This window comes from Cherax quadricarinatus, chromosome 75 (genome assembly GCF_038502225.1).
Source record: "Cherax quadricarinatus isolate ZL_2023a chromosome 75, ASM3850222v1, whole genome shotgun sequence".
Lineage (NCBI taxonomy): Eukaryota > Metazoa > Arthropoda > Malacostraca > Decapoda > Parastacidae > Cherax > Cherax quadricarinatus.
Genome location: NC_091366.1, coordinates 4717563 through 4741275, shown reverse-complemented (window position 1 = coordinate 4741275; position 23713 = coordinate 4717563). Strand labels below are relative to the sequence as shown.

Sequence of the window (23713 nt, the reverse complement as noted above, 5' to 3'; positions counted from 1 at the left end):
AGGATGTGGAGGTCTGTAGGGGGAGGTATTGAGGGAGGATGTGGAGGTCTGTAGGGGGAGGTATTGAGGGAGGATGTGGAGGTCTGTAGGGGGAGGTATTGAGGGAGGATGTGGTGGTCTGTAGGGGGAGGTATTGAGGGAGGATGTGGAGGTCTGTAGGGGGAGGTATTGAGGGAGGGAGAATGTGGAGGTCTGTAGGGGGAGGTATTGAGGGAGGATGTGGTGGTCTGTAGGGGGAGGTATTGAGGGAGGATGTGGAGGTCTGTAGGGGTAGGTATTGAGGGAGGGAGAATGTGGAGGTCTGTAGGGGGAGGTATTGAGGGAGGATGTGGTGGTCTGTAGGGGGAGGTATTGAGGGAGGGAGAATGTGGAGGTCTGTAGGGGGAGGTATTGAGGGAGGATGTGGTGGTCTGTAGGGGGAGGTATTGAGGGAGGGAGAATGTGGAGGTCTGTAGGGGGAGGTATTGAGGGAGGATGTGGTGGTCTGTAGGGGGAGGTATTGAGGGAGGATGTGGGGGTCTGTAGGGGGAGGTATTGAGGATGTGGAGGTCTGTAGGGGGAGGTATTGAGGGAGGATGTGGAGGTCTGTAGGGGGAGGTATTGAGGGAGGATGTGGTGGTCTGTAGGGGGAGGTATTGAGGGAGGATGTGGAGATCTGTAGGGGGAGGTATTGAGGGAGGATGTGGAGATCTGTAGGGGGAGGTATTGAGGATGTGGAGGTCTGTAGGGGGAGGTATTGAGGGAGGGAGGATGTGGTGGGGTTGGGGTGTAATGGTAGGGGAGTGATGGAGGGGTTAGTGAGGGATGGTTGGGAGGAAGTGGAGGGAAAATAATGGAGGAAAAGAAGGGAAGGAGTGGGGGTGACTTATGTACGGGAGGAAGGGGTTTTGAGGGGGTTGGTGAATGATGGAGGAAGGAGAGGGGTGGAGTGAGGGAGGAAGGGCGGGGTGGAGGGTGAGTAATGGAAGGGAGAGAGGGAGGGTTTGTGAGGGGCCGTGGGAGGGAGGGGTGGAGGGTGACTAATGGTGGGGAGTCAGGGTGGTAGTAAGGGAAGGGGGTTAGTGAGGGGCTGAGGGAGGGTTAGTGAGGGGCTGAGGGAGGGTGAGGGGATGAGGGTTGGTGAGGGACTGAGGGAGGGTGAGGGGCTGAGGGTTGGTGAGGGGCTGAGGGTGACGGGCTGAGTGTGAGGGGCTGAGGGTTGGTGAGGGGCTGTGGGTGTGGGGCTGAGGGTTGGTGAGGGGCTGAGTTAGGGTTGGTGAGGGGCTGAGTTAGGGTTAGTGAGGGGCTGAGGGAGGGTTAGTGAGTGGCTGAGGAAGGGTGAGGGGCTGAGGGAGGGTTAGTGAAGGAGGGAGGTAGGAAGGACTGGGAGGAGGGTGACTAATAGATGGGTGGGAAAAGGGAGGTCTGATGGGTCGGGGTGGGAGAGGGAGGGCCAGAGAGGGCTGGGAGGGAGGGAGAGCATCGTGGAGGAGGGAGTATCAGTGCTGAACAAGCCACCATCACCACAGGTCCTCCACGACCCTCCATCACCTCCATCACCCTGCCATCCCTGGCATGCAATGTGTGCTTGCAGGGAGGCTGCCACCCTGGCGGCGGGGAGAGGAGGGCTGAGTGGCAGGGGAGGGAGGGAGGACAGTGGCGGGGGAGGGCACAACCGCCGCCGCCACTCTGAACAAAGGAGTGGCGTGGTAACGGCCACTGCCACCGCCGCCGCCGCCGCCGCCACGTTCAAACCGGCGGCGTTCCTGCCTCCCTGCCGCCCTGCCGCCGCCGCCGCCTCCCTCAGACGTCTCGCCCAACATGTCCTGGTAAGTATCACATTAACCTCCACAAGGAACTTGATTTTTTCCAGTGCCGCCGCTGCCGCCGCCGCCGCCACGCTCCATGTATGAAATTGGCGCCATGTTGGCGGCGCCAAGCTTAAATAAATGCGTCTTGGATGCCATGTGTCAGCCCAGACCAGGACGACTCTCTCCCATCACTCCCACACCATATATTGCTATAATTACTGTATTAATACCAATTATCTCTCGTATATATGTTGATTTACTCGTTTTAACATAGGTCTAGTAGCAGGCTAGGCTAGGCCAGACCAGGCTAGGCCAGGCCAGGCTAGGCCAGGAAGACTTTCTCCTATGACTCCCTCATCATATATTACTATAATTACTGTATTAATATCAATTACCTATTGTATTTATGTTAATTTACTTGTTTTAACATAGGTCTAGTAGCAGACCAGACCAGACCAGGCCAGGCCAGGCCAGACCAGGAAGACTCTTCCATGACTCCCACACCACATATTACTAGATTTACTGCTATAATTACTGTATTAATACAATTTGTATATTATATTTATGCTGATTTGCTTAATCATAGATCTAGTAGCATGGAGGCCAGGCTAGGCCAGGGAAGGACAGGCCAGGCTAGGCCGGGGAAGGCCAGGCCGGAGTAGGCTGATCTGTGTGTATTGGTGACATATTCCTTTTTATTTTTTTAATTATAATTTTAGTATTTATAATTAGTAGCATAGAGGCTAGCCTAGCCTAGCCTTCGCTAGGCTAAGCTGACCTGTGTTTATTGGCAGCATTTTCCCATTTTATATTATACTTATGCTTAGAATTTACATTTGTTTTGCTTTTAGTCATCCTAGATCTAGGCTTAACGTGGAATATTGGCTGAAGTTGTATATGCCTACTTTAGTTAAATCTCATCTATTTTGTTTAATACATTAATAATAATAAGACTAGGAATTACTAGACTTTTAATTGTTTACTGTATTGTTCCTACTGCATTTTAATGATTTTCAGCATTTTTAATATGGATTTTGAATGAGGCCTAGGCTAGGCTAGGTTCGACTACCCTAGACTACAAATTTATATTTTTTCTGCTTAGTTTTACGTTTTGCATTTAATATTGATGAATATTTTATCTATTGTATTGAATATTAGTTAACGAGTAAATTTAGTTTCATAATTTATTTAAGTTATCCAATCGTAAACTTAAGGATCGGGATTTAATGTTGAGCTAAAGAAAATGCTCGATGGTGTTTGCTCAGTATGGCCTAACACAGTCCTAAGCTAGTAGGCTTACTGCAGTATTTCTAATATTATAAATAGAAATGCTGATCTATTGTAGGATAGATTCTGGCTACGTGTATTAGTCTTTGCATCTACGTACTTGGTTTTTTTTAACTCGGAATACCGTGAACCTACCCGAGCACTTCAGACTTGTTGGCCCATACTAGGTAAACCTTTAAATGCCACTAGTAAGTTTGTTTATGTACAGGTACACATGTACAATTAACATACATATTGTGCGTTACCTAGGATAGCTCTAAAAAAAAAAATGGACCAACTTGCTTCTCTTTTGGTCATCACTTGCATTAAGCTTACTTAGGTGCTAGCTTTGATCCCTCTTAACTTTACACGGTTCTTCCACTTGTCTAAAACCTCCCAATCTACTTCCCTCGAGGTAGGTTCCATGTTGCAGGTGGGGGAGCTTCTTATCCTAGGAATTGGATGTCTTTCCCATCTTGGATTGAACCTAACTGATTTTAGCACAGTTGAGTTACTTAGCTGTTTTAACTTAAGGTTATAAACATGACTGATTTCTATTGTAACTTTCCCGGCCGCAGGGACGTTGATCCCTGGAATACCCTCTAGGTAGGTAGGTAGTCTTGAAATGATAAGGACCCTAACGAAAATAAGTCCCTCCGTCTGACATTTTGGGTTATCCTAGGTAATTTACACATTACTATGCATGATAATTATACAGTGGACCCCCGCATAACGATTACCTCCGAATGCGACCAATTATGTAAGTGTATTTAAGTAAGTGCTTTTGTACGTGTATGTTTGGGGGTCTGAAATGGACTAATCTACTTCACAATATTTCTTATGGGAACAAATTCGGTCAGTCCTGGCACCTGAACATACTTTTGGAGTGAAAAAATATCGTTAACCGGGGGTCCACTGTACTTGTGTGGGCTTGTACCTAAATAAACTTATTATACTTTCCTTACCTTCTGACTTTTTTGGGTTATCCCAGGTTCTCTACACATATGCTGCTATGTATGATAATTTATGTAACTGTATTTGTGTACCTGCATAAACTTTAGTCTTATTAGGGACTTGACTTTCATATTTTCTGGATTTAGCCCCTTTTTTATATATATATAATTTCATGGTTTCTATAAATGTAACTTGACTTTTAATTTCTTGTTTTGATATCAGCATTAGATTTATAATTAAATATCCATTATTTATACGTACTTGTCTTCCACTTGTATTCTCCATATCTCAGTACAGTACTTCAATTAATCACTTAGTTGCTTGTCCATATTTGACAAAAAAGAGAGAAGAAGCAATCAAATTTGTTAAGGTCTTCAGTAAATTGTTCATTATATAATTTGTACTGCTTTCGTTCTTTTAACCCTTAAACGGTCCAAACAAACCGACGTTCAAATTCGTAGTGCTACAAAAGTAGACCTACTTTTTTTAACATATTTTCAAATGTAACAAAAAAAATGTAGATAAGTTTTTTTTTACACGTTTTCAAATGTAAAACAAAAAAGAAGATCTACATTTTTTTACATAGATTCAGATGTTGAAAAAACTTATATATACGTTTGGACCATTTAATGGTTAATTCATTCCATTGGTCTATTGCTGTTTGCAAAGAAAAAATTGCTAGTATCCCTTCAGCTCCACTTTTCTCAGTTTACATCTTTCTATACCTGTTGCAGGTAAGAAAAATTCTCTTCGTTTCTGCTTTTATGACCTTGTATGCTCTCATCAGTCATCTTGGGCATTTTTAGAGCTGTGACTTAAACGTCTGGCAAGACTGATTGTGAAGAGTAAACATGATTTTTTTTTTTTTACAGTGGTACCTCGGGGCATGAACTTAATTCATTCCAGAAGGCTGTTTCAAGTGCCAATACCGAACGAATTTGTTCCCATAAGAAATAATGTAAATTACGTTACAATCATTGTCAGACCCCCAAAAATACACTTATAAAAGCACTAATGTAAATACACTTACATAATTGTTCTGGTTTTGAGCTGTTCGTATCCCGAGGTACCACTGTACTAATGTATGTTCATTTATGCAGCTTAACCAGTAGCATTAATTTAAAAATAGTAGGTTAGGCCATTTTAAGCAGTGGCAAATTCACAAATAGCCCACACATAGTCCAGGTCGGACCGAAACGTTAATGTATAGCTCCTCCTTCCTGTGTGTGGTTATTTATGTATTGCTCCAGTCATGCTATTGTGCCTTTTTTGTTGTTGATGGCAGATTATTTGATTCTCTTCTCAGGCCTGTGAGGCATCAATTACAAGATTGCTTGATCTTGGATCGACAAAGTTCTTGTCATCTCCAACATGCAGCAGCTTTGATGAAGAGTGTGAATTGGTTATTACAATATTATACATGGCAATGTCCTTCCCTGGGCAGTGCAATTTGCTTTTGATCAAAGGAGTTGTTGCTGATTTCTTTGAAAGATGTAAGTGGCAAACTTTTCATTTTACCTGCTTATGGCCTTTTGCTTATTTTGCATAGCATCCAAGGGTACTTTTAAAACAAACTTTATAATCCTAGGTAATTAACACATGTTGCTATGTATAATAATTGTACTTGTGTACCTGTGCCTAAATTCTCTTACTTATAGCTACAGTATGAGAGCTATGCTCATAATGTTCCATCCTCTGTAATTTGCTTATTTAATTTTCAACTCCTAGGTCCCTCTGATACAGTACCTTCAATATTTTGTCAGTATTCAGTTGGCCTGATTTCACTTTCTATTTCCATCAGTTCATTTATCCATTTATTTAACAGTTGCCATTGGAATCTCGCACATACACTACTCTAAAATTAAATGTTTGTATAGAATGTGTAAATTGTAATTCTTTGAAGTTCATCCTGGCTTCTAGTCGGTGGATTTTTTCCTTTAGGAAGTGTTCAGTGAACTGGGAATGGGGGAGGGTCTGGATTTATCGAAGAAAAACTGCCCTGTTTTATTCTACTATGGCTAAAATAATTAACGTCCAGTTCTCAATAAAATGGCAAATTAAGACATGCGCAGCCCAACACTAATTCAGAACTTCCACTAAAAAACTAGCCTGTTTTATCTTGGATAGGAGAAGTGGAAAAATTAATTATCTGTTTTGCCAAATATATTGCTAAGAGAAGGCAGTAATGTATCTTCACTATAATAAAGCTTAATAGAATAAAGGAGTCAGATTGATTGAACACTGATAAGTGGGTATATTGTCACAAGAATTACACCCTGAGGAGACGTATCATTGTCTGAATGTATATTGCTCTGTCGAATGCTAGGCTAAGCAAAGCAAGCACACTATTTTCATGGAACCTTTTTGATGTAGGCTTTGAATATAATGTACACTATATATATTATTTTTAATGATTTGGTTTGTTATAAAACCAACTTATAGAGGATTGTCAGTGCTCAGGGCATATATAGACTCTGGTAATGAAAAAAGGCTCTATAGTGTGCCCAGACATACCTGTGACTACTATTCTTTGTAGACTGATACTGCACACCTACCTTGTACATAGACAACCTGCTTGCAGAAAATGCCTGGTCTTTTTACAGTGCATCTTCCCATGGATTTATCCCACCGTTTTAGACATGGCTGGAGCTAAGAGAATCTTGGAATTTATGGAATGTCTAGAGCAATCTAGGATTTTAGATTAGTGAATAAATTCATGTATAAATGTAATAAAAAAAATAGACTAAAAGCAATTAAAATTGGACGTTGAAATTCAGCAGCTGTAGGAAAGCATTTCTCACCTTTCACTTAAGGGTATTTTAGAAATAGCAAATATGTGCAGTATGGAGGGGAGTAAATGTGTAAATATAGTTAACCCTTTCAGGGTCAAGAGGCCAAATTTCAAAGTGTGCACCAGTGTCCAAGAGTTTTCAAAAAATAATTTTTTTATTTTTTCTTATGAAATGCTAGAGAATCTTTTTCTGAAGGTAATAAAACAAAAAGTACGAAATTTGATGGAAATTTGACAAAATTATGCTCTTGCAAATTTTTATGTGTCAGCGATATTTACGAATCGATGATTTTGCCGACTTTGACTCCCATTTTTGGTCAATTACATTATTTCAGTCAACCAAATTCTTAGCTATTTCACTAGTATTACTTCTATTCTACCGATTGAGCACAAGAATTCGCCGAGTCAACTGTTTAAACTACAAAATAAAGTGACCGGAAATTGGTAATTTGGCCAATTTAATGCAAAGTTCAAAATACTCCAATTTCAAAATAGGGTCCAGAATAAACAATGCAGGCATTCCTGGCACTAAACTAACATTTCCTCTGTTCAATAGTTTTGTTTTCAGGCTTTACTAATGAATTCCATTTTGATTTTTTATTCACATAATAAATTTTTATTCAAACCAAAAAATAGAAGATTTACTGTTATGCAATATTGTAATAATTGTATAAATAATATCACCACATTTGTGAACTTATATTAGACCCACCAGCAGGCATGTACAGTATTAGATGTGTGAGGTCATTTGTTTACTCTTGAACATTGGCAAAAATTTAACATTTCCGCTACTTTGAGCTCAGTTTCAAGTCATTTCCAGTACTAAAACCAATCAAAATCATCTCTGTTTCTGTAACATATCTTCCATTCTATCAAATGAGACCAAGAAATCACAAATGCAATTACAAAAAAACATACGAAAAAAACACTGGAAAGTTGCTGTTTTTATAAAAAATTACAGTCTCAGGTTTTTTTCTCTCATTATGCACTATGTGCTGCAGGATTTGTTTTATGTGGTGCACACATACCACATAGATGTATTCTTTCATATCTAGGCCAAAATTTACCGCTCACAGCTTATCAGAGTGAGCTGAGCTCATGACGTAGATCTATGGTTTGTACTCTCAACGTAAAGCCGTAGATCTACGGCACGGACCCTCAAAGGGTTAATTACCATTATAACTTAGCTGCCAAAACTGAGGCCCACCTGGACACATTATGTGCCCATTAATCTTTTGACTACTGCCCACGGGATGGTTGTGGGAGTGCATTAACCCTTAAACTGTCCAAACATAGATCTATGTTTTTATGCGTAGTGCTCCGACTTTGATTTCCCCATAAGAAAGAACAAAAAAAAAAATGTAGATCTACGTTTGGACAATTTAAGGGTTAAATTAAAAAAAAAAAACTAATGTTAGACTTGTTACTCCAGGAATATTTAGTTAACACTAATCTTAGGAGCCTTACTAAGTGTAAAATGCATTTTTATACTAATGAATATTTTATGTAATATAGTAATATTAAAATTTTAATTTGCAGGGTTTGAAGATGGAGGCAGTGCAGAATTTTCAAGTTTAATTCACATGTTGAAATGTGAATGGAAGTGCAGTGCTGTCTCAACATTATTATTATTACGTGCCAACCTTCTACCCCCCGGATGTGATATTGTTGAACTACGAGAGACTCTTACCTGGGAGAAAAAATGGTTTAACACTACTACTCCTGTATGGCTGATGGATGCAGCTGGCTGCACTGAAGATGTATCTGCACTGAATGGTCTCCTTTTTTACTCGGCCATGATGCTCGGAGGTGATACAGTTAATGTGGATTTTGAAGGTGGATACATTGGTTCCACAGTAAAATTTCTCCATGGAAGCCAGCTCTACAAGAAAGGGAATTTTGAAGAAAGCCTAAATTGCTTGCATTGTATTCCACAATCTGAATGTGGAGCAGACCTACAAGGATGGATATTTTGGCTTACAGGACTTTGCCTTTTAAAATTAGGAAAACCTCATACAGCATTATTAAAACTTCAAGCAGCTGTTGATAAGAGTCAGAAATGTGTCTCTGCTATCTACAACATAGCTCAAGTTTTCTACAGTTTAGATCTTTGCAGTGCAGAACTCGAGACATTGTCCCTGTTGATGGCAGTAAGTATCTGTAATTTTTTTATAAGCATTATGTATATTGGAATGGTGGTTATTTGAAATGCAGGGTTGACTAGATGGGTGTGTCTCTGGTACATGTAGTTTAAGTCATGACTAGAGATTTCACACTCATCCAGTTTGCAGCTGTGATTGCTACATGGATGACCTGGGAGGTAAAAAGCAATGAAGTAGGTAAGTGGCACTGTTAAAGTTCCTAGGGTGTCTAAAATCCAGTGTAAATGGCCTAGGAGTGTAATTCATAATTTCCGAGGTAGGAACTACCACTGTGGTAGGGTTGAAGTGCCTCCCATCACAGTGATAGTACCTTACTGGGAGGTTTGGTTTATCTACAGTCTGTCCTTTTTATTGATATATTCTGAAAGATACTGAACCTGTATGGGTCTTTCAGGGCTGCCTTTTATGGTTGACCTGTGTATATATATATATATTTTTTTTTAATAAAGAAATGAAGGTATTACTGAATTTCTCTTACCTGTGTTTGAGGAAATTTTGAATGGAAGTTTTGTCTCTCGTACCATCCAGCCTCTCCTATTGATCAAAAATTTCATTTTCTTTGTGCTATATAACCCATATGGGTTTAGCACTTACCCATAATTGTGATCTTTCCCCCAAACAAGTAGCTGTAGCTACCAACTGCATTGCCCTTGTATCGGCAGTGCCTCACTCCCCCCCCCCTTCAACTTGAAATATATTGGCTAGTTTGGTAGCATAGTTATAACTGGTTAACTTATAATTAATACTGTTGAATTAATCACATGGACTTTGTGTATTATGGTGGCCTGGTGGAAAAAGCTCTCGTATCACACGTTGAGGGATCAGGTTCAATTCCTGGCAAAGAGTGGAAACATTGGGCATGTTTCCTTACACCAGTTGTCCATGTTCACCCATCAGTAATAATGGGTACCTGGGTGTTAGTCAACTGGTGTGGGTTGCATCCTGGGACAAAACTAACAATTTACCCGAAATGCTCTGCATAACGAGCAGTTTTCTATATAGTACAGTAGTGTGTCGTTGATGTCAGCAAGGCCTGTATACTTTTTACATGTTCTTGTAGAAATAGATAGTATTACTAATATAATCTGTTAGATGTATCTGTTTGCTGATTTAACCCTTGTAAGGTTTCCGACGTACTAGTACAGCTGACGCACTAGGGTTATTGACATACTTGTACGCCTAAATTCTAGCTCCTTCAAATCTAGCGAGAGAAAGCTGGTAGGCCTACATACAAAAGAATGGGTCTGTGGTCAGTGTGCACAGTATAAAAAAAATCCTGCAGCACACAGTGCATAATGAGAAAAAAAAACTTTGACCATGTTTTCGGTTTAAAACAGCGACTTTGCACTGTATTTTCGTATGGTGTTTATGGTTGTATTCTAGTTTTCCTGGTCTCATTTTATAGAATGGGAGACATTACAGAAATTGAGATAATTCGATTTTTGCCAAAGTTCAAAAGTAAACAAATGCTACGCGTCCAATACACATCAACTGGTGAGTCTAATATTCTTTCACAAGTGCACTGATATTATTTATACCATTTCTACACTAATGAAGTAGTCTGCATAACAGTAAATCTATTTTTTGTGAGAATAAAAATTCAAAGTTGAAAGTAAAAGAAATGTAAGAGGGGCTTGGGGACATGAGTAATGAACAGAGAAAATGTTATATTAGTGCCAGGAATGTCTGTCTTGTTTATTCTGGACCTTATTTGAAAATTGGCATCTTGAAATTTGTGTGAAATTGGCAAAATTGCTAATTTCTGACCACTTTATTGGATAGTTGAAATTGGTAAATGGGTGGTTTCTTGTACTCATTTAATAGAAAAAATGGAGTTCTAGCGAAATAGTTATGATTTTTGTCGACTAGTACAATAGAATTGGCCGAAAATAGGGCTCAAAGTGGGCGAAATCGAGGATGCGTAAACATCGTCGAGACCGCTAACTTCACGAGAGCATAATTCCGTTTTAAATCAAATTTCATACTTTTGGTGTCATTATGATCGGGAAAAGATTCTCTATCTTTTCATAAGAAAAAAAAAAATTTTCCGAAAAATTTCCGACCCTGAGAACAAGTTTAGGAGAGGGCCTCTCGACCCAGAAAGGGTTAGAACTATTTGAGAATACAAAGAAGTGGATGGAAAAATCTGCAGAAGGATGTGGACAAACTGCAGGGCTGGTCAGATAATTGGTTGCTTGAATTAAACTCCAGCAAATGCAAGGTTAAAAAAGGCTAGAGAAAGGGCCAGACAATTGGAGAGAGGCTGCAGACTGCACACACAGGACCTGGGATTAAGCATATTGCCCAAGGCTATCATCAACTGAAAAACCTCTGCAGCCAATGCTCACATGGCAAATCAGAGTGGCCTTCAAGAATCTCTAACAGTTGTTCCTTGTACTTTATACGACAGCAGACCCATCTTGGCACACAAAGCACCAATATAGAACCCACAAGCATGTTCAGAAACGAGAAAAATGCAGCAGTATGTGACAAAACTGGTTCCAGAGCTAAGGGGTATGAGCTACAAGGAAAGGTCACAGGAGAACAATTTAAAGACAGAAGGACCAGGAGAGACATACAAAAATGAGGCATTAACCCTTTACCGGGCAGAAAAGGACAGGCTATTGGAGACAGGTACTCAGGGGTGCAGCTGGAAGTTACACCACTTTCCTGACCATGATATGCAGTAATTCTGCAGTCTCAAGGTCGTTGGGAAGTGAAATGAAATTGATAAGAGGTATACCTGGAGAGGGTTTTGGGGGTCAATGCCCTCCACAGATTCTGTGCATAATTTTAAGAACAGGTATGATATGGCCCATAAGGCTAGGAGTGAATCTGGCAAGCCAGTTGAGAGGCAGAGCTAGAAGCTGAAACTACCCCTGCAGCCACATATAGGCAAGTACCCACAAACCAAAACTCTCATCACTTTGTTCCTTGACACGTTTTGTGTACTCTATTGTGCCAGACTTGATTTTTTTTTGCTGCCATTGTAGCCCTTTCATGCCTGAATCTAGAAATCCCACATAGCCTTGTGCAAGTTTTACTGGATGTATTTTTGTAACATTTTTATTGTGAAAGGGCATGCAGGGAAATTTCTCCATTCAAAATTAATCTTCCCTAGACTAGGCTCTGGAGGACAGCCTTAGAATGTCCACCTTAAATGCAAACACTTCACTAATACTTATTTGTGAAACAAACTGACCTCTTCAGCACACCCTTCATACTTTATATGTTGTCCTTTTCCCCTCCACTGTTTCTGCTGTAAGACTCCATTCCTTTTCCCTGTGCCTTTAAAGGATAATGAAGGGCACTTATTCAAGGGATTCTACCTGTCCTATCCTTGAATGGAACCTGATTGCCTCTCACTCCCCAGGCACTGTATGTCCCCTGCAGGTATTGCATATATGGAATTATAAATGTAATATGGTGGGCGTATATAATCTGCTTCAACAGCTGTGCTTCCTAGATGCCCCGAAGGGTTCTGTGGAAAACATTTAGGTTGTCCAGAAAGCCTTTATGTAGTCACATTGCACCATTGTAACACTCAAGGGTTCCTAATTTTTTAGGCCATTCCCATCTTCCAAAATACTATACAGTGGACCCCCGCCTTACAATCAGCTCCCAACTCGACCAATTATGTAAGTGTATTTTTGTAAGTGCTTTTGTACGTGTATTTTTGGGGGCCTGAAATGGGCTAATCTAATTCACAATATTCCTTATGGGAACAAATTCGGTCTCTAACGGCACCCGAACAGACTTCTGGAATGAAATAATATCGTAAGGCGTGGGTCCACTGTATACTTCCCCTCCCCTTCTCTCCTTTCACTCAGACTGGTTTGCAACCATATGGACCATGATGCCCATGCACTACCTTAGTCCCCATTGGAAGCGTTCTATAAATGCTCTGGCCACTGTTTGCTCTGCATAACCAGAGACTTTCTAAAGTATACTGTTGAATGTCCAATTTTGTAAAAACTGTCACGTTGACATAACTGATGCTATCAATTCCAGCTGCTTTACTCCCTTTCATTTTACCCACTACCTCATCCACCCCTCACATATGGCTCTTCCTCGCTCCTGAAGGATATACCTCCCTGGCATGAAATCACTGCCTCCCTGTAATCAACATTTAGCAGCTCACAATATTCCCACCATCTTCCTAATACATTCATCTCTCCTCTTCTGTCTTTAACTGTCAGATCCATTTGTTCCTTAGGCTTTCTCAAACTATTAATCTCACTAAAACTTTCTTAATCACAAAATTTGACAGAACCTCACTCACTTGTTTGCTCTCCTTTTACACTTCCCCACCATTCTCTCAACCTCTTTACTCTCCATATACTCCACCCTCCTTATGTCACTTCTGCTTAAAACCTCACATATACTAACTTTTTCTCCTTTACCACTTTCCTTTACCTCATTCCACCAATTGTTCCTCTTCCCTCTCACCCACCTTCCTATATCCACAATCTACTGCTGCACACATGCCTAACACAGCATATTTCAATCTGCCCCATACTCTCAGCCTCATTCCCTATACTCTCACTAGCCCATCTTTCTCCCAATAGTTGCTTGTATCTTACCCAAACTACCTCTTCCTCTAGTTTATAAACTTCCACTTCTTTACTCATTGATGCCATTTTTCCTTGTTCTCCCATCTCTCTCTTACTCTCACTGAAGGATCTGATACATCTTTTGCCCTTATATAAACATGCACAACCTGAAGTCTACCCATCAACCTTTTATCCACCAATACATAGTCCAAGATACTATTGTCATTACACCCTATATCATATCTTGTATACTTATCCTCTTTTTCTTAAAATATGCATTTCCTTTTACCAAACCTCTACCTATACAAAGTTCAAAGGCCCCCCATTATCATTTACCTCTGGCACCCCAAACTTACTAAACCCTTTACAATAGTTGCTGTCACTTTAGGATTTAGGGCTTCATGATGGAGATAAATGGTATAAAATATTGACAGTGGAAAAGTAGATAAAATGATCCTTTAATGGCAGTTCGTAGCTTGGAGATTAGAAGGAGGTGCAGGGTTACTAAAAGTATTATCCAGTTGAGGTGGTTTGGACATTTAGAGAGGGTGTATAAATCTGTTGTGGAGGAAAAATGGGGTAGGGGTTGCCCTAGGAAAGATTGGAGGAAGGGGAGGTAAAGGTTTTGAGAGGTTTTGACATCCAGCAGACATATGCGAGTGTGTTGGATAATAGTGAGTGGAGGCAAATGGTTTTTGGCCAAGACTCGATTATCTGTTGGAGCAAGGTAACATTTTGTGAAGGAATTCAGGGAAACTGGTTAGCTGGACTTGAATCCTGGAGGTGTTAAGTACAGTGCCTTCACTCTGAAGGAAGGGTGGGTATAATTGCAGTTTGGAAGGGCATGTGGACTATGGCAAGATAGTGAGAGTGAATGATGGTGATAGTATTTTCTTTGGTTACCCTACATTGTTTGAAGATGGCCGTTGTTAAAAATATATGATTGTTATTATTATTATTATTATTAAAGAAGCAACAATACTGTGAATTTAACAATACACAAATAATTTTCAGCCTGAAACTCATGATGTTTCAGTCTGACTTGGATCATTAATAAATCAGTGTGACTAATGGTCCAAGTTGGACTGAAATGTCATAGGTTTGTCTCCAAAGTGTAGGTTTTGTGTATTGTTAGATATCAAATACAGTACATTTGAAATCCTGATTAAACAAAAATGGGCACAGTATGCTAAATAAATTTTCCACCTTTACAGATTTTTTTTTCTCATCCACCTCTCTCTAGGTGTATAGTTTGAACCATTTTTTCATGAATTTTGCTCATTTGAGCAATCTTAGTTGTAGTCTATCTTGAGCTGTGATGCTTTGTATCCCTTAGTTTGCATTGTAAGGGGCACTTGATCCAAGGAAGAGAACCTATCCTTCCCTTTCTTTGGATGAATCTGATAGCATCCTATTCATGTACTGTATAGCTCCTATGGGTTTAGTGCTTCCTGATTACAGTGTAACCTGGCCCACCCTTCAAGATGGATGCATTTGTGCTGCTAAAGGGGTTTGATCCAAGAACTGGAGCTAATCTCAGCTTCCTTGGATCAGTCCTGATTATTTAAGATTCCAATTAACTGTGATACTCTTATAGATATGGTACTTCCTGATGATTATAATGCAATGTCTTGTTTCAGAGTACCTTGTGGGTTTAGTGCTTAGTTTTTATTGTAATAATCATGCTTCAGAGTGGAGAAGAGGAGGACAGCCCTTCTCCATTGAACCTACAGGCCTCCATCTTGGCTCTGCATCACACACCTGTCAACCTGTCTCTTCGTGCCCACTACCTACTGGCCAGCAGGTGCCTACAGTTAAAGGTGAATGTATAAAATGTGTCAGTTATTTTAGTGTTGCTGGTGAAAGAGGCTCAGCCACAGGTCAAAAATTATTATGGTTAACCCCATGGTAACGTATTTTAATTACAGTAGTACCCCGAGTTTCAAACTGCTCCCAACTCGACCAATTATGTAAGTGTATTAGTGTAAGTGCATTTGTAAGTGTATTTTTGGGGGTCTGAAAAGGACTAATCTAATTTACATTATTCCTTGTGGGAACAAATTCATTCGGTAACAGCACTCCAACAGACTTCTGGAATGAAGGAAGTTCGAAACTTGGGGCACCACTGTACTGGGTAGTTAAAAATTATAATTTTCAAAATGAGGTAAAGTATATAACATTTGTTTCTGTACATGGCAGAACTATGTTTTAAAATAAGTAATTGATACTTTCTTATTATATTTAATCGTGTAAATCAGTGCTGTGCAGCCCTGGTGGTTTAGCACTTAGTGTTGATTATAGTAATAATTAATCATGTAAAATTTTCAGATGTACAAAGAAGCCAAGGATAAGTTTACCCTTCTCTTGGAGAATCTAGAAGGCCTATGTGTGCCATCATCTACCAGGCTGAGGACATTATTGAGGCCAGAGGATGAAGCACCTGAGGTGCCAACATATGAGTGTGTTTCTCTCCTGGCTGCTGTTACACATATGACTTGCAATGAAAGTAAAAATGCCTTAAGGGTATTATCCAAGTTTAAAGAGAGAAGTACGTATTTTTAAAATTGTATTTAACGTCTGACTGTTGTGTATTTATAAAATGACTTTGACTTGTAATACTGTAAAGTTTAATGGAGTGACAAATTATCCAGCATTAGTATGTAGGATATACAATATAGTATTACAAATGTGCCGTTCACAGAATTATATATGATACACAGCCCATCCATCCATTTCAACTTTTCTTTTGCATATTGCATGGCAATTTCTTCCTAGGTTGAGACCCACAACAGTGCTAACACTTGGTAACTATCTTTAAATAGGTGAACAGATGGGAGTCAAGCTGAAACCCTGGGAGCTCTAATTACCGAGTCCTTCCCGCAAAATCTGGCTATTAATCTAGATCCACTACTTTTAAAGTTTTCCATCAAGAATGTAGTTGATTTTGAGAGATTTTATTGCATTAACCGCTCCCACATAAATCCAGCAGACATACAGTGGACCCCCGCATAACGATATTATTTCAATCCAGAAGTCTGTTTGGGTGCCGTTATAGACCGAATTTGTTCCCATAAAAAATATTGTGAATTAGATTAGTCCTTTTCAGACCCCTAAAAATACACCTACAAAAGCACTTACAAAAATAAACTTACATAATTGGTCGAGTTGGGAGCTGATCGTTATCCGGGGGTCCACTGTACAATGTAATTATAGTTTTGCTTGTATTGTATATTAAGGAAAATGTCCATAGGACACTAAAGATTATAAATGTTTATATATATCATCGTGTATGACCCTAATGGGTTTAGTGCTTGATTTTGATTAATAATAAAGTATATCATGTAACTTGTTCCTAAAGATGGCTTAGACGACAACAATTTCTACAATAGTTCCTGTGAACTGAAGGTATCGTACATCACAACAGCCGCTGCGTGCCTTGTCAGAACTGAGGCTCTTGCCAAAATAGGAGAAGTTAAGGATGCTCTCAAGGAATGCATCAGGTGGGTTAGTAATGTTTAAATTTATATACGACTCAGCATCTTTCCCTATTCTGAGGGAATGCTGTAGAAGTTTCTCTTGATATTTATAGTTCTTTTAAGAACATTTAAAGTGTGCCAGTGTGCAGGTGCCACTATATGAACTTAGATTGGAGCCAATGTGGGTTAGCAGGGTTAGCACTTTCCTGTAAAACAAATCTCTAAAATACTTCCAAGTTTTTTCTTGTGGCATTCAAGACATCTTGTTAAAATTAAAGCCTTAAAATGTTGCACAGCTATGTTATTAATGATGTAGTCTTGTAATAAATCTTAAACATGTGCATTTTTAACATTAGGTTTACTTAATTTTAATCAGGGGGAAGCATTAAACCCACTGGGGCTTAAAGTTCAATCCAAGGAATGGGAGGATAAGTCCAGTTCCTTTGGTCACAAATAACTTGCTGGCATAAAGGCCTTGAGGCAGATGTTCAATATTAGAAACAAACTTTCAAGGAGAGATGTACCTTTTCCCAAGGAATTATAGATAATGTCTCTTCCTTTAATCAAACCTGATTACCCCATTTCCCAGGTGTTTTCCCATTATTATAACCTGATTACCCCATTTCCCAGGAGTTTTCCCATTATTATAACCTGAGTACCACATTTCATAGGTGCTTTCCCATTAATAAAACCCAATCATCCTATTTCCCAGGTGCTTTCCCATTAATAAAACCTGATTATCCCATTTCCCTGGTGCTTTCCCATTAATAAAACCTGATTACCCCATTTCTCAGATGGTTTCTCATTAACATAAAAAAAATGAATTCTATGTCATTGTGTATGAAAGGTTATTTTAAGTTAGCTTCATTTTACTAAATGTCAAGAAATTTGAGGTTAAAATTATCTTTGTATTTATCCAGGCATGTTTTATGTAGCCTCATTAGTGTGGGTCTGAAGGAGAAGGGAATTGGAAGACCATCTATCCATTGGGGCTAAAGTGCTACAATCCTGTTAGTGACAAAATGGAAGCCTCTTCAACACTGAACTCTGAGAGGATTCCTCTTTATTTTGGTCTTTGTGTGTAAACATAGTTTGGGTTAGACATTATAGCCCCCATATTAGCATTATTAAATGCTTAGATCGTCTGCTTTCTTGTGCGTGTTTTTAACGAGTTTTTTAAATCTGCATCTTTTCACATCCAAAACCTTGGCAATGTTTGTCATGAAATATAAGGGGCTGGTTAATTCTTTTGAGTATAATAATCAGAATGGTAAGAAAATAAAAATTGCATTCATTCTCTTTGATGTACATGTGTATACACTGCTGTACAGTGGGACCTCGGGATACGAACAGCTCAAAACTCAAACAGTTATGTAAGTGTATTTATGTAAGTGCTTTTGTAAGTGTATTTTTAGGGGTCTGAAAAGGATTAATCTAATTTACATTATTCCTTATGGGAACAGATTCGTTCGGTATCGGCACTCAAACAGCCTTCTGGAACGAATTAAATTCGTATCCCAAGGTACCACTGTACTTCAAAACATGAATTCTTTATGTCTTTAATTTGTATTCTTGATAATTTTAACTGCTATAACTCCTGGTGTGTTTTAAAAACAATAATTAATCATCTGTTGCATTATATTAATTTTTTTATTATTAACACATCAGCCATCTCCCGCCAAGGCAGGGTGACCCGAAAAAGAAAAACTTTCATCATCATTCACTCCATCGTATTATAATAATAACACATTTCAATTTGTTCTCGTTATATTTACAGATTAGAACAAGCAATGTCCTGGGTGAGTGGTGCTGCTCAAACCGAGTGGGATGTTTGCATTTTGGTATTGAAAACTCGACTCTATCGAACTTTGTGGAAGTTGCACCATTCTGAACAAAATCAGCAGAATGAACTCCACTACAAACGACTTACAACTCAGTGCTTAAACCTTTTAGGGAACCAAACTTCCTCTCCTTCATGGCAAGATGTGTCCCTTTCCAATAAGCTTGCAATGGATAATATTTATTTTCATATGAGAGAAAATTTAGAATTTTAGTAGTGTAATAGTACTAAAGTTGTGGCATAAGAACTTTTTTCAATTTCTTGAGATTGAACCTGGTAGTTTGTAATTCCTACACTTTTGTACGAATTTAAATAATGTGGGATGATTAAGATTACAGTATTCATTTACATTGTAAAGATCATTATACAACTGTAGTTAACTAAATTATTATTATTATACTTGTTTAGGGGAAAGCCCTAAATCCAAGGAGGGGGACGACAGGTTCAATTCCTTGGATCAAGAGCCACTCACCAGCATCAAGGAGGGGTATTGCACAAGAAATTGGGTATCATCATTCACTGAGACTACAGTGTATCAGTTTATAATATTTTGTAGAAAACTAATTAGACCCAAAAGTTTATATTGCTGAAAGTGTTATCATATGAAAGACAACTAATTTTATGGCTATACTTAACCCTTAAATGGTCCAAACAAATCGGCGTTCAAATTCGTAGTACTACAAAAGTAGATCTACTTTTTTTACATATTTTCAAATGTAACAAAAAAAAAATGTAGATAAAAGTTTTTTTTACACGTTTTCACATGTAAAACAAAAAAAAAAAAGATCTACATTTTTTACATACTTTCAGATGTTGAAAAAACGTATATATACGTTTGGACCATTTAAGGGTTAAATACTGCAACTTTCTATCATTGTCACATGTGCGAGACCAGGGGTGGGGAACCTGCAGCCTTCTGAATAAATTTTTTTCTTGGAGCTATTATATAATTAACTTTTTGTAAAGTAACAAACATTTTGCAGTATAATCCCCTCAAGGAAGGTTCCTTGATGTTGGTGAGGGGCTCTTGATTTAGGGAATTGGATCTGTGCTCCAGTTCCCCAAATTAAGCCTGAATGCCTTCCACATCCCCCCCCCAGGCGCTGTATAATCCTCCGGGTTTAGCGCTTCCCCCTTGATTATAATAATAATAATAATAATTTGCAGTATAATCAAAATTTATTGAATACGGCCTTATTGGATTACAGCTAACTTTCTTGCGGCCTTCCAACATTAAAAGGCTCCCCACCCCTGTGCTAGACAATGACCGAATGTCCAGCTGCATACAAGTAATTTTCTCTTCCCTTGCTCATCACAAAGGAGGATCCTAGATGCCAGTAAAGGGCTTTTGGGTTTAGCACTCCTTTCCTTTGATTAAATGTTCTCCCATTTTCCTATCCTGTATGACCCTTGTGGGTTTAGTGTTTATTTCTGATTTTTAATAATGTCCCATTTTGCAAGGCATTCAGACTCCTACAGATTACATCACCGGTTAAAGCACAATACATTCTAGCTCTTAAAGTATTATATTTTTAGGAGCACTAAATCCATAGTAGTCATAGCACCTGTGGAATGAAAGACATTCAGGTTTGATCCAAGGAAGGAAAGGGCAGGCCCAGTTCTTTGGATAGGGAGGCCTTCACTGCTATCAAGGCTCCTCAAGAGAGGTTACTTGATATTGGTGAGGTGCTCTTGATATAAGGAATTGTACCTGTGTTCCAGTTCCTTGAATAGTCTTGACTGCCATTCCCCCAGGTATTGTATGACTGAGTTTAGCATTTCCCCATCAATGTAATAACTGGTATTAAGGACCCTAAGGTCCTTCAAACCCTTCACCAGTACAGTTTGTATTAACCAGGGAAAATCAGGAGTATTTCTCATGGAAGAGATAAATTCCCATCAGTCATAGACTAATGACTTGTCCTTTTTCTTCCTTGAAGAAGCACTAAACCTGTAGGGACCAGCCCTTTTCTTCCCTCACCTCTGATCCTCTCCACCTAGCTGTTTATAGCCCTGGCTCTATTTTCTGCCCTGCAGCGCAGAATGACCCTTGTCGGTATAACGCTTTCTTCGATTATAATAATAAACCTGTAGGGGTTATGCCTCTCACGAAGTGCCATGATGCTGGTCTCCAGGAAGCAAACCTGAATGCCTCCCATTCCCTAGGTTCTGTGACCTCTTATGGGTTTAGTGATTATCCCAGAATAAAGTGTGCTGGAGTCACACAGCACCCTGGGAAGTTAGGCATTTTAATTTGATTTGGCAAGAGACAGCAGCTTCAGTTCTTTGAATCAGGAATCCTTTGTGGTGTCAAGGGCAGAGGTGTATGACCCTAGTGGGTTTAGCACTTAGCTATGATTGTAATGGTAATATGGTGTGAATTATTATTATAATCAAGGGGGAAGCACTAAACCCGGAGGATTATACAGCGCCTGGGGGGGATGTGGAAGGCATTCAGGCTTAATTCAGGGAACTGGAGCACAGATCCAATTCCCTAAATCAAGAGCCCCTCACCAACATCAAGGAACCTTCCTTGAGGGGAGTATGGTGAAAATATCCTTAGTTTTGCATAGTTTTATAGGTGGCATTGTGAAATTTGTAGTGTTTGGACAAGTGTGGGATTGAAAGGTAATGTTAATCTGATAAACTGGCCAGTCATTTGTCTGAGGTATTCATGAGATGTATAGCCAATATGTAGGCAAGAGGTCAGTCTCCCCAACACAACAATGGTGAGATGACCAGAAAGCCAAATGTGCTTTTGACATATTAATTTATTGTGGACCAGCAGTTGAGAGATCATAGAAAAAGTCTAAAAAAAAAAAAAGCAGCAGTGCTGTATGACTTGTGGGTTTAGCACCTAGTTTTCATTGTAGTAAGAAGAAAGGAAGACCTCTATATAAAACTGGGAGGTCATGAATAGTTGAGTTTGCCTGTTATTAACCCTACAGACACAGTCAAAGTTGTATCTATAGGAGCTGGTTATGACTATCATAATTATTTATGAAGCACTAAAAAAAAAATATTTATGAAGAAGCACTAAACCCATAGGGGTCATATAGTGCCTGGGGAGGCTTTTAGGTGTAATCCAAGGAAGGGGAGGGCGAGTCCAATTTCTCGGATCAAAAGCCTCTCACTGGCATCAGAACTTCCCTCGAGGGAAATGATTGTATTATCACAAGCAAGCACTAAACCTGTTAGGGTCATACAGAACTGCAGAGTAGGGTGTGCTAGGTGTAATATGCCTGATCAGAGTTTAGTGCTTCATTTTGATTGTACATAATATAATCATGGGGAAGCACTAAACCCATAGGATTATAGTGCCTGTAGGGGGGGGGATGGAAGGTATTTAGGCTCAATTCAGGGAACGAGCACAGATCCAATTCCCTAGATCAAGAGCCCCTCACCAGCATCAAGGAACATTCCTTGAGGGGTGTATAATAATGCCTGATCAGTGAGGGTGAAGAGTATAACAGGTAGAGGGTTATGATTGTAATAATAATTGTACCTCTAGGATTATTATTATTATAATCAAGGGAGAAGCACTAAACCCGGAGAATTATACAGTGCCTGGGGGGGGGGGGGATGTGGAAGGTATTCAGGCTTAATTCAGGGAACTGGAGCACAGAACCAATTCCCTAAATCAAGAGCCCCTCACCAACATCAAGGAACCTTCCTTGAGGGGTGTACCTCTAGGAGCTTGGTAGTGCTGTATGACCTTTGTGAGTTTAGCACTTAGTTATGATGATAACAGTATAGGAGCCTAGACATCCAGTAAGCTCGAAGTGCATTAGCCCCTCAAGGGAGGTTCCTTGACGTTGGTGAGGGGCTCTTGATCTAGGGAATTGGATCTGTGCTCCGGTTCCCTGAATTGAACCTGAATACCTTCCATCCCCCCACATGCGCTGTATAACCCTATGGGTTTAGCGCTCCCCATGATTATAATTATAATAATCGAAGTGCATTAGATGGGAGTGGCTTTTGTGATATGCTGTTAGTGTATGCAAGGTAACATGAAGGGATTCAAGAAACTAGTTATATAGACTATTCCTGGAGGCCAGAGCCAATTGAACACGTCAGCATGTTTCAGGCACGACTGATGAATTATTATAATCAAAACCAAACACTAAACCCACTAGGGTCATACAGTGCTGCAGGGAATGTGGTTGCTGGAGCAGGGTAACCAAGGGTGGAGAGGATAACATAGGTAGTCAGAAAGGGTTGTGAGGAGTGCAAAAGGCAGTACAGTATCAAAGTTTGTGTAATAAATCAGTTGATGTTTAAAAGTTAAAGAGGGAGTCTGTGTCAAAGGTGGGTCCATCAGCAAGGGGAAAGATAAAGCAAGGGTGTTAGAGCGGTGACGATGTCGGGGATAAATTCTGCATGCTCTTTGAAAGACAGGACAGTCCAATAGAATATGGCAAACTGATATTGGAACTTGACAATTCTGAAGAGTGAAACGGTGCTTCTCCATAAGATACCCATGAGTATGACGAGTGTGCCCGATGCAAAGACAGGAGAGCATAGTTTCCCAACCTCAGCATCGACGATGAGGCCAGAAACCTAAACTTGACTTGGAATACAATTTGTTGAGTTATATCAAACAAACAATTGCAAAGGCAGTTAGAAATTATAGCAAAAATAGCCTGAGAATGGCATACCTCTATATGAAACTGGGAGTTCATGTACCACTGACAACACAGCAGAGTATGCCTGCTCATTGCCCTGAACATCAACATGACCAGCGCTGTATAGCCCTTGTGGCTTAGCGCTTCTTTTTGATTATAATAATAATAATAATCAACATAACCAAGGACCCAGGATTATTATTATAATCAAAAAGAAGCGCTAAGCCACAAGGGTTATACAGCGCTGCAGGGCAGG

General features: G+C 39.7%; 2 protein-coding genes across 2 annotated transcripts in view; one reads left to right on the top strand and one right to left on the bottom strand.

Annotated features, from left to right (window-relative positions):
* The window catches only part of LOC128691887 (thioredoxin domain-containing protein 16-like), a 101481-nt gene extending 99610 nt beyond the window's left edge, over positions 1 to 1871 (bottom strand). The window contains exon 1 of the mRNA XM_070100954.1: positions 1826 to 1871. The gene's annotated coding sequence lies outside the window, so the exon portion shown is untranslated. The remainder of the gene's footprint in view (positions 1 to 1825) is intronic.
* LOC128691888 (uncharacterized) lies at positions 1462 to 21756 on the top strand. The gene is made up of 7 exons (XM_053780860.2): positions 1462 to 1808; positions 5317 to 5503; positions 8341 to 8951; positions 15208 to 15336; positions 15845 to 16064; positions 16875 to 17016; positions 18770 to 21756. Exons 1-7 carry the CDS (start codon positions 1560 to 1562, stop codon positions 19044 to 19046), a joined length of 1815 nt encoding a protein of 604 aa, XP_053636835.2. The 5' UTR covers positions 1462 to 1559; the 3' UTR covers positions 19047 to 21756.
* The last annotated feature ends 1957 nt before the right edge of the window (positions 21757 to 23713 follow it).

Coding starts and splice junctions, on each gene's coding strand:
- LOC128691888 (XM_053780860.2), top strand. CDS start 1,560: ATGTGTGCTTGCAGGGAGGCTGCCACCCTGGCGGCGGGGAGAGGAGGG. Junction 5,504..8,340: donor TGCTGATTTCTTTGAAAGAT/GTAAGTGGCAAA, acceptor TTTAATTTGCAG/GGTTTGAAGATGGAGGCAGT. Junction 17,017..18,769: donor GCTCTCAAGGAATGCATCAG/GTGGGTTAGTAA, acceptor TTATATTTACAG/ATTAGAACAAGCAATGTCCT.